At 31.5% G+C, this 11212-nt stretch overlaps 2 protein-coding genes and 1 long non-coding RNA gene across 3 annotated transcripts; 1 reads left to right on the top strand and 2 right to left on the bottom strand.

Moving 5' to 3' along the window:
* Positions 1 to 355: 355 nt before the first annotated feature.
* LOC146938979 (uncharacterized) lies at positions 356 to 2997 on the bottom strand. Its single transcript, XR_015031468.1, has 3 exons — positions 2551 to 2997; positions 2435 to 2458; positions 356 to 2198 (listed from the first exon to the last, which is right to left on the bottom strand). It is a non-coding gene; the product is annotated as an uncharacterized LOC146938979 (long non-coding RNA).
* Positions 2998 to 3838: 841 nt separating this feature from the next.
* LOC146938978 (uncharacterized) lies at positions 3839 to 4559 on the bottom strand. The gene is made up of 2 exons (XM_085749714.1): positions 4359 to 4559; positions 3839 to 4162 (listed from the first exon to the last, which is right to left on the bottom strand). Exons 1-2 carry the CDS (start codon positions 4557 to 4559, stop codon positions 3839 to 3841), a joined length of 525 nt encoding a protein of 174 aa, XP_085605840.1.
* A 957-nt stretch (positions 4560 to 5516) lies between these two features.
* On the top strand, positions 5517 to 10075 carry LOC146938977 (DNA replication factor CDC6B-like). Its single transcript, XM_085752808.1, has 13 exons — positions 5517 to 5811; positions 6027 to 6247; positions 7054 to 7128; positions 7232 to 7332; positions 7462 to 7568; positions 7677 to 7736; positions 7894 to 7967; positions 8169 to 8219; positions 8324 to 8373; positions 8668 to 8800; positions 9306 to 9554; positions 9674 to 9763; positions 9886 to 10075. The coding sequence occupies exons 1-13, from the start codon at positions 5598 to 5600 to the stop codon at positions 9916 to 9918; spliced, it is 1458 nt and encodes a 485-aa protein (XP_085608934.1). The 5' UTR covers positions 5517 to 5597; the 3' UTR covers positions 9919 to 10075.
* The last annotated feature ends 1137 nt before the right edge of the window (positions 10076 to 11212 follow it).

The raw sequence follows: 11212 nt of genomic DNA, 5'->3' as shown, positions 1-11212 counted from the left end.
GTCCCTGAATGTAAACTTCGTTAGTCAATTTGGTCCTTGAATGTAAACTTCGTTAGTCACTTTAGTCCCTGAAATTGACTAACAAAGTCAACATTCAGAGACTGTTTTGCAATTTATCTGCATTCAGAAATTAAAGTGATTACTTCGTTCTTGTTCAGAGACTAAAGTGACTAATTTGTCACAATCTTTTGATAACCCCCATTAAAAAATCTTTTTTGTCCATTTTTATCACCTCTCTCACCTCGACTTTTTACCAAACAAACTATTTTTTTTTGTCTTTACTACTGTCTCTCCCACGTGAAAACTGCCCAAAGCATCACTACTCACTCCTTCCAATATTCAATTTCACATCACATTTACTTTGTAATTATTTCTTATTTTTTATTGTGAAAAGTCTCATTCATCTTTGGTAATTGGTACTACTCTCTCACGTGAAGTACATCAGCCTCCCATCACTCTTTTTTAATTTTTATCTATTAGTCTCTCTCTTGTAAGTGAAGAGAGCAAGAGTTCTACCACTCACAATAGTTTTTGGGCCGGGTATAACAATAGATCAAGCCCAATTAATAATAAACCCTAGTCTGTTTTGTATATTGTGTTGACAGTTTCAACTCTCAATTTTTCTCAAACGGCTGCCGCATCCTGTCTCCAACACAAACCCTCATTTGTTAATTTTTTTCTCTCTCTCTTCAGGAATCAACATGAGAAGCTCTCCTTGTGTAAAATAACCCTAGCCGCCGAATCACTGCTCACAACCTCCTTAATCCATTTCCGACTGCCTCTGGCTAATCTTCATCTATTTCTTCTCCTCTATTATTTTATTAAGTTTATTTTCAGATCATATAAATTTGTAAACATCTCAACCAACACTTTCACAGCTAGATCTCGGACAACATAGACAATATTTTGAAAAATCATCATCTAAAAAAACTTTCCTCCATCTCCTCTACAAAACCCACAAAAAAGATCTGAACTCGGAATTCCTTTTTTCCGGCCACCACCGTGTGTTATCGTCTGAAAAATCAGTGTCTTCATCAAGGTCAAGTTCTGGCCATCTTTGCATTACATGCAACATCAACAAACAACAGCAGCAACAACAACAATCAAAAGATGGAATTTGATATGGTTGTAAGACTTGTTTGTAGATCAATGAATCTATTTTAACTTCTTTAGATCTGATACTAATGGTATTTTTTTTGGTAATATTCTTCTATTGAATTCTTCCTTTTTCTTTTTTTGAAAATTCAATGAAGAATTCTTTTCACGTTTTTTTTTATACGATAGAAGACTTTTTTTTTTTAACTTCAAAAAAAGGACTTTTCTTATCAAGTTTTTTATTTTTATTTTAAGTATAAATAGATGACACTTTTCTTGAACCCAAATCATAAAGATTTGATTTTTAATACAATAAAAAGATATTATAAGATCTGGTGTATTGATTTTCTATTAACCCATGTCTGTATTTATTTTCTTATCTCGTTTTTTTTTTCCTACACTCTTTGTAAAAAAAAATATTTTTGTTTCTATTATTTGTTTTATGCTTTGACAAAAAAACATAAATCAAAAATATGTTGTTGATAAAAAAAACTCATCAAATCAAATTAAGTGGGCTTAATTTGGGTCTTCATATTTTTCAAAATTGTAGAGATTTACAATACCATGAGTCTTACCAGTGTGATATTCTTTCCCATTTTACACAATAATAATAATATTAAAATTAAAAAAAGGTAAATCTATAATTTGTTACCCATTGCTTTTAATAAAAATTTCTTTCATGGTGGTATTCAATTTAGAAAACTCTTTATTATGACCTTTCCCATCCAGATTCGCACACTTGATACGTTTACAAATCTCTTTTTTTTTTTTCCCTTTTATCTTGCTACTTCAATGATTCATTCATATAATCACAACAAATAAGATTGCTATTTCTTTTGATATTTGTACTCATCTTCCTTCTCTTGTTGTTTTTACTCTTGCAAAAATATAAAGACATAACTTTATTATAATTTGGATATGAATGTTATTTGGTATACTTTAAAGTAGAGTTTGTTATGTTTGTGAAGTTGAAAAAAAACTAAATTATCTTTATTTAGTTTAAGATGATGATATGAAGGGCATAAAGAAGGAAGAAGTCAAGTTTGCAAAGTGAAAAAAAAAAAAAAAATTGTTCTTGTTACCCTCCATTTTCTTTACATTTCCTGCAAAATAAGAAAATGATTAAAAATACAGAGTAGATGATGAAACATACATGATATACATATAAATTGTATCTACTTTTTTTCCTATTGCAATTTATTGGCTTTGTATTTTCTTTTTCTTTCTTCATTTCAAAACAAAAAATGAAGGGAAACGTTCTATGTATTTTTTTTCTTCCAATAAAAATGAGGAAAAAGTAATAGTGGAGAAATACACATTATAAATGTTGTTTGTATACCTTGATGATGTCATAGTCATTTAGCTGAAGAAAAAAATGAAGAAAAAAAGAAGCTGTAGTCAGTTTACATGTTGATATGAAGAAAAAAAAATATTAAGAAGAAGAGTTATTGTTACCTTCCTGTGTTCTCCTTTACACTTAAACCTTCGTCCATCAAAAGAGGAATCTCTGCATAATAAGAGAAGAAAATGAAGATTAGAAACAGGGAGAAGATTGAAATAAAAATAAGAACAGGTGAGAGAGAAAGATCAATGTTTGAAATGGGCTGTTGAATATTGTATATAAAAGTGTTTTGAGAATAAATAAAATGAGTTTGAATTTGAATTTCAAATTTAAGAGCCAAAAGTTTGTACTAAAGCAATAAGTTTTGAAATTCAAATTTGGAAGAGGAAAGAAAGTGTGGGAACGTTTGTGTTTTGAAAAGCTTTTGGGAAGAAAAAGTTTTGCCACTTGTCAAACACAAAACGAACCCACTTGTCAAGCAAAGCTGCAGCCAAATGGCACACACACAGGCAGCCAGATGTCAAGCTCACATGCAGCGTGCACTCCTTTCTTATATTATAAGAGATCCTCTTTACATCTGAAACTAAAGCCAACCGATTGTTTGACAAACACAATTTCTTCAAGATGACCATTCAGAAAAGTTGATTTCACATCTAAATGATACAAAGGCTAGGCTTTGCTAGTTGCTACTACAATGACTAGCCTGATAGTTTCATGACTTGCAACTACCGATAATACTTCAATATAGTCATAGCCTTCACTTTGTAAGACTCCTTTGGCCACAAGTCTAGGTTTGTGCTTTACAATCTTCCCTAAAGGTTAATTTTTAGCTTGAAAATCCATTTAACATCAATAGCTTTCTTACCACTTGGTAACTTGATTAGTTCACATGTTTGATTATTCTGAATTGACTTTAGTTCTTCTGTCATGGCTTCCTTATAAGCTTTGTCTTGGATTGCTATTTTGTAATATATTGGTTCTACATCTACTAGCATTGCAAAATTCATTATTTCACCATCACTACCTATCTCATCTTCAGAAGTAAGTTGTCAATCTACTAGTCTTATAAGAATCTGTCTGTTTCTCCGTGACCTTAAATTGATGTTTTGATCTTCATCTGAGTTCACTTCTTCATTCATTGCTTTTAGTGACACAAACTTTTGTAGTTCAAACGATCACATATTCTATGCCATAGATCAATTTCCTGGTCTATCATTGTTGCTTGAAAGCACTTTGTTTCTTTTGTTACTATGCTGGTCTTGAAAGTTCCATTATTGGTCAAGTTTTATTTCATAATAAGCTTCTTCTCAGGATTGAACAATTTCAAGGTGTCATTCTCCACAGTATCTGAATAACCTTTATTTATCAGTTATTCTTATTCCACACTCATCAAATTGCATTTCATGCCTGAATATAGAACACCTTTTCTATCAGTGCTTTCTTTCTATCATTGCCTTGCATGTTTACATTCCCCATACCTTGTGCATTCGTCGTCTTACTATATGTCAGTCTTACACTGGTTTCCTTGATGCCATCAAATTTAGTTAACCATTCTTTCTTTCTAGTCATATGGTTTGAACAACTAGTCTCAAAGTACCAAGTATCTGAAGTTGGTTCTGATTCCTTGCCACTGGCCGTGGCCATCAACGTGACCGTGTCAGAATCTGAATTATAATATTTTTGAGCAACGTTTGCTTCCTGTTCTTTGTTCTTAGATCTGATATCCTTATTAAACCAACATTCAGAAACAATGTGACCATACTTATCACAATTAAAGCAATGTGACCAGATTTTATATCCTTGTTAAACCAGCATTGCCTTGGAAGAATCTACATAATTGTTAAAAGTCTCATGCTTGTCATATTGCTTCTGCTTATCTTTTGTTGACTTTTTCCCTTTTTTTTCTTCCGTAATTCTTTACTGGATTCTTCCTTTTTTGAATATTGCAAGCAGTGCCTGCTCCCTCTTGTTTTTCATCTTTTCTTTGAGTAACTTTCATCTCATGAGTTTGAAGTGTTCCTTGAGGATCTTCAATCTTCATACCATTCAAATCATTTGTTTCATTTATTGTTATAACTAAGTGATCAAACTGAGATGACAATGTTCTAAGGATCTTTTCCATGATTACTTAAAAAAAACATTATTAAGAGAAGAGGGTCATAATCCTTTAAAAAAAAAAAAAAAAAGAGGGTCATAATAATATGAATTTCGATTAAAGGGTAAGAAAAATATGGACAACAACTATTCCACATGAAAATCAAATTTAAGTTTTCTTAAATAATTTGTTATTTTGTATAACACGTTAACAATTTAAGTCGAATTACTGCTTAAAAATTATTCATGATCGTTTATTTGTGTTTGACTGAATGCATGCATTCTTTAAACCTCGATCTTTGCATAATATTGTCCTAGCAACTACTAACCGAGCCGTACTTACATGACTGATATACTAATATAGTAGTAATACATTTTCATAGCATGAGCAATTATTCATTTTCGATCATCTAAATAATAACAGTAATTTATTCATTCTTTTTTGACACCATTTATTCATTTTCATTTATTTGTCTTTTGACCGAATGCATATATATATTCTTTAAGCAACATCCAAAAAATATCAAAATTAAAGAAATAACTCAAAGTCATTTCCAAAACAAAAAAAAATAAAGAAAAAAGACAACCGAAAAAAGTATTCATTTTTCATTTATTTGTTTTTGACTGAACAAGACTCTGAAAACATTAAAATTAAAATTAGAGAAACAACCGAAAGTCATTACCAAAAAAACACAAAATCAAGAAAAAAGACAACCCAAAAAAAGTAAACTCCATTTTTTATTTTTTTCCTTAAAACAGAAAACGACACAACCCTTGACTATATTTAGAATTTAATTTAATTTAATTCATTAATAGAAACCATATAAATTTCATACACCGAAAAATAGAAAAGAAATAAAAACACAATTTCCGAAGAAGAATGAAATGAAATGAAAACACTATCGCGGGAAAACGAAATCAACGCGCCCATGTTTTCCCGCTTATCACACCAACTACAAATCCCTCAATCTTCTTCACCATTTCCAATCTCAATCTCATTCATTTTCCTCTTTCATCTTTCTCTTCAATTCTTTGTTATTTTTCTTCTTAGTTTCTTTCATCAACAATGCCTTCAATTGCTTCATCCAAACGCAGATTCAGATCTCCCGCCACACCCATCCCAACCACCACTTCTCCTCCCACCCGCAAATCCCCCCGCCGTTGCATCTCTGCAACTCCCAATTCAGTCACCTCATCAGTCGTTCGACAAATCATCACCGATGAAAATCAAATCGAATCGATCCAACCTGCATCACTTAAATCCAAATGGAACCCCAAAGGTAAAGTCAGTCAGTCAGTCAATTAACTAGTTAACTAATTGTTTATGTTTTTTTATTTAATTAATTTATTTATTAATTTTAGTTGCTTTAATTGTCATTTTACGAGAGATTTGAAATAATCTTGAAATTATAATGTTAAGTTTTTACCACTGAGTTGACACGTTTAATTAGTTAATTAATTGTTGTTTTTTTTCTGTGTGATGTGGAAATTGTAGATGGGGAGCAAATGAGGATTGTGAAGGAGGTGTTGCATTTGTCTACAGCACCGTCTACGATGGTGTGTCGTGAGGAAGAGCAAAATGTGGTGTTGGGGTTTTGTAAAGGCTGTGTTGAGCATGAAAAAGCTGGGAGTCTTTATATATGTGGCTGTCCTGGAACTGGGAAATCGTTGTCGATGGAGAAAGTGAAAGCGAATTTACTCAATTGGGCTGCAGAGGTATATCTATATCTATATCTATACTTATTGATTTTTTAATTGAATGATTGAAATGGCGATGTAGATTTGCAGAATAGTTTAGTGTCATAATTGATATAATTAACAATTTGTATAGTGTTATAGATTTAAAGGATATTTACTGTATGTGTAAATTAGTGTTCATCAGTTTTACACTTGCATTTAATACTAATGTGCAATTTTGATAGATGATTCCTCTTTTGCAATTGATATGTTTATTAAAACTTGTGGGGTGTGTTAAGTTTATTGATTGATGGCATTGATATTGATAGTTATTCTCTAGTGAAAATGTTTTGAAGGATTTTACGGATGTTTAGTGCATGTGTAAATCAGTGTTAATTAGGTTTACACTTACATTCAATAACTATGTTGAGTTTTGATACATCAACCCTCTTTTGTAATTGCATTTTATAATTGGTGTAATGATTTTTAAAAGAATGGAGGACTCGTTGGATGTTATGTGTAAAACTGATTTACATTTACCGTTGATTTGATTGACATGCTTATTGAAGTATTGAAGTATGTGGGTTGTGTTAAGTTGAGTGATTGATGCATTCATGTCGATGGTTATTCTCTAGTGAAAATGTTTTTGTTTAATTAGACTGTGATTGTTTTGTAATAATTACATACCAATAGAGAACAATGTGATATGTTATGCTTGTTCATAATATGTAATTTGATGATCTCGTGTAATCAGAAGAAGAACACACTTTTAGTAGATCGCTTAAATTGAAATGCTCATTGTATTTTGATTTTTGTTTCTTCCATTAACACATTTTCATTTGCAGGGAGGTTTTCCGCTGCCCGATGTTTTATCCGTAAATTGTACATCACTGTCAAATACATCTGATATTTTCACAAAGGTAATAATGTCTAAGCACATTTTATCAAAGTTAACAACACTTAGTTGACTAGGTTGTAAAATAAACCTTACTTAGTTGACTAATCCACTCAATGTTATGGCAGATACTTGGGTTACATAAAACCCTGGGGAAAAAGGGTTCAGGCACACCCTTACAGCAACTTCAGAACTTGTATTCTCATAAATCACCTACATCGAACATGATGTAAGAAACATATTCTTGCCCTGGATTTGATTTGTTCATATATCTTTGTCAGCCACGTATGATTGTCCATTACTCATTGTTTATGTAATTTGGATGCTTACAAAGAGTAATATGTCACTATTGTAACAGATTGATAGTAGCAGATGAATTAGATTATCTAATTACCAAAGACAGAGCTGTGCTCCATGATCTTTTCATGCTTACCACTTTTCCATTTTCCAGATGTATACTTATAGGTAAATTTATTGTAAAAATCAAAATGTTGTTTCTATCCTTGTCATACCCTTGACTGTAATACAGTTTGAGCTGTTGATGATCATGACTTATTGTGCTTGTTTATACAGGTGTAGCAAATGCAATTGATCTAGCTGATCGATTTCTTCCAAGGCTTACTGCATTAAATTGTGAGTAATTCAAGTCAGTCTATATAAAGTACTTCAATTTCATTTTCAACTCATTAAGGACTGTGTCTAAAATGACCTTATAAAATGAAGCTGTCCTCTACTTGTGTACATGACTGGACCTTGCTCTCTTTTTAATTACTCCGTTTATCCGTTTCAGGCAAGCCTACTGTTGTAACTTTTCGGGCATATACTAAAGATCAGATCCTTAAGATTATTCAAGAAAGGCTAAATGTAAGATTGTTGTTATACGGTTGTGCCACTTTATCTTGATATATTGCTACTATGAAAATATCATGGCCTATTAAAAAAAATATCATTGCAAATCATTGACAGCAATTACGAGTTATAATGAGTTGTAATGTAGGTCATGAAGTAAAAGTAGTATTTCTGCTTTACCTCTTTATATTAATAGCTATTTTGTCTCACCATCAGGAACTTCCTTACATCGTCTTCCAACATCAAGCATTGGAACTATGTGCCAGGGTAAGTACAACAACATTGTCCAGATACGTTTATATTTGCTTATTTTGTTCAGTCTAACATACATATATTATACATAAGAGTCTAATTAACAATGCACATTGCAGAAAGTTGCTGCAGCTTCTGGAGATATGCGAAATGCTCTTTGTATATGCAGGTCTGTCATTCTTTAGTCATTATTGACTTTTATATCCATTATAAATCAGTGCATCTACATTTACATTCAGTCTATTGCATATAGATTGAGCGCTTATGTCTTGAATTATTTGATTAATTAAAACAGATCTTTGTTATGTGCATAACTTGTCCATAATTTTTTCTTTTATTTTATACCAATTGCAAGTTGCAATATTTGAATTTGAACTTATAACATAGGTGTCTTGCATTTGGAGATTTTAATAAAATATTTGATTTAGCAAAATCTAAGAAATGAATGTGTTCTGTATTTCAGGAGTGCAATAGAGATGCTAGAAGCAGAAATTAGAGATTCTGCTTGCAATTTGAATGCTTTGGAAGAGAAATCATCCTCAGAACAAAATCTTCCTACAGCACCGGATTGTGTTAAAAAACAAGAATTTGATATGGTAAATGCTCAATGATTAGTTTCTAGTTTCCTATAGTTACTCACATTGCCATCGATGGTTGATTCATTGTTAATAAGCTGGAATGTATATATCCTTAAGTGGTCTAAGATCCTAAGAATAACTTTTGTAGGATGTATCTCCTTTCCTTTCTCTTCCCTTGCACACCTTGTGCTTAGTTAGAGCTTTAATATATATTGGCTTATTCAAAAAAACTTTAGTGGTCTAAGTTTCAACTCAGTTGGTTTGCCTTTTAGAAGAATTTAATGAAATTTATTGAAGTAGATGCAGAACCTTCAGCATGAAATATATATTACTGGTTGTCATAAAAGGTATATAGGCAACTTAGTTATACAACAGCATTCTGTATAATTAATGTTATAGGTTCAATTACCTATTTTATTTCAGCAGTTTGCAATCAATTCATTGTTACGTGACTACTAAACAAGTAGAGTTTGCCTGTAATCCTCTCCCGTTTGTAGCCTAAGATCCTCAAAATTGAATGCAGGTAAGGATTGATCATATGGCTCTTGCATTGTCCAAAACATATAGATCACCAGTGGTGGATACCATACAATCTCTGCCACATCATCAACAAATTATACTCTGCTCCTCGATGAAACGTTTCCGTGGAGCCAAGAAAGACTCAATCCTTGGCGAGTTATATAAATCTTATGCGGAGATATGCAAATCATCACTAATTCCCCCTGCTGGAATCATGGAATTTTCAAACATGTGCAGAGTGTTAAATGACCAGGTATCTGTCATGAATTTCTTGATATATAGTTTTTGCCACTAAATAATTTTTATATTAGAGGGCTTTCTTGAGGCAAAGTGGTGATCAGTAATATGATGATACATAAATTATTACTGCAGGGCCTTATTAAACTAGGACAATCCCGAGATGATAAATTGAGAAGAGTGACACCTAAACTAGATGAAGGTGATATTACTTTTGCATTGCAGGTAATTTTTCATTCCCTTGAGCCACTGTATCATTTGAATTTTACACTCCCTTAGATTATTGTGCTTGTATTGGTAGTTATTATTACTCATGATTTTTGACACCTGAATGAATTTCATTGCAGGGAATCCGCTTTTTTCGAAATTGTCTTCAGTGATCCCGCTTACAGGTTCTGGCAACATTTTCAGAAGCAAGAGATGTTAGAGGAATTTTATTTATTTTTTCTAGAACAAAAATATAGCAATTGATGTAAACATGAATTATATCTTTGATTTCACATTAATAAAGTGATTATAGTTTTCTTGACAAAATAATGATTCTTTCCTCTTAAACAAAAAAAAAGCATTATTTGAGAATTCCCTAAAAACATATTAGCCCAACATCATTTAAACCTTAATTTTTCAGGCTAAATAGGTCTGAAAAATGCCAAACCTTTTGGTCCACCTTCCATGCCGTAGATATCCTCCTTTCATTCACTGATTTTATGTTTTAATATGTTACGATAAATAAAAACTACTTTAAGAACATATAAATAATAAATTAACAATTGGAAAAAATAAACATTATCTGAATTCTCTAAATAAAAGCATTAGTAAAATGTAATATTAACATCACTGTTTGTTATAAATCGAATGATGGACAGGGCAGGATTTAAAAAGTACTATAAGACTATAAACTAATACCATTCAAAAGCTATAAGTCTATAATACTAATACTAATACCAATCAAAAGTAATATTGACATTGAAGTAATTTTATTTAACGCGTCGATTTTGTCACACTTCATGCAAATTGAATCAACTCTCTCTTTCTCAACCTTCCAACCAATCCAAAGAAACTTCAACTCTCACATCTATCACAACCAATATTTGAACCTATATCTAACACAAAAAGTAAATAATTTCAGAAAGAAAAATACCACATAAATTTAAAAGGTCTTCTAGAGAGAAGATCGTGAGCTCATAATGAACCATTAGAAGTTACATTGTATACAAAAATCTTACTGATAATCAAATACTGTAAAAAAAATAAAAAACCTTTCCATCTTTTCTGAAAAATAAACATCAATTTCAGTAAATTTCATCAAACAAATTACACAAAAATCAAAATGAAGAAGAAGATAAGAGTTCAATCACCATAGCTTTGTGGCTACAATGCTCACCAAGATACCCATTCAGATTAAGGGCAAACGATATGCAATAGACCTTACAACATCTGATGATTTTGGTATATTAAATAAATTAGTCAATGGTGCACTAATATTCCCTTTAATAACCAATTGAATTTTCCAATTAACCAATTGATAATGTATATGCATCGGTTATTATTAATCACACATGATTTTGTGTCACGACGGTTACATATTTGGTTCAAGACTTGCATACTTGGCTGAAGACATATTAGGTTACTGTTACCAAAATAATGTGTGGTAATGCAATAGTCATTGAATAT

The sequence above is a fragment of the Medicago sativa genome, chromosome 3 (assembly GCF_051527215.1).
Source record: "Medicago sativa cultivar Bolivia chromosome 3, Bolivia_mono, whole genome shotgun sequence".
Taxonomy (NCBI): Eukaryota; Viridiplantae; Streptophyta; class Magnoliopsida; order Fabales; family Fabaceae; genus Medicago; species Medicago sativa.
Note: the sequence above shows the minus strand (reverse complement) of the source record. Positions and strands in the feature narration are given on the sequence as shown.

Bases quoted from the DNA above. Each gene is read 5' to 3' on its own strand.
- LOC146938977 (XM_085752808.1), top strand. From the start codon at position 5,598: ATGCCTTCAATTGCTTCATCCAAACGCAGATTCAGATCTCCCGCCACA. The intron at 7,129-7,231 runs GTAATAATGTCT...ATGTTATGGCAG, and splicing joins CATCTGATATTTTCACAAAG to ATACTTGGGTTACATAAAAC. The intron at 8,374-8,667 runs GTCTGTCATTCT...TCTGTATTTCAG, and splicing joins AATGCTCTTTGTATATGCAG to GAGTGCAATAGAGATGCTAG.
- LOC146938978 (XM_085749714.1), bottom strand. From the start codon at position 4,559: ATGGAAAAGATCCTTAGAACATTGTCATCTCAGTTTGATCACTTAGTT. The intron at 4,163-4,358 runs GTAAAGAATTAC...TGGTTTAATAAG, and splicing joins TTCAAAAAAGGAAGAATCCA to GATATCAGATCTAAGAACAA.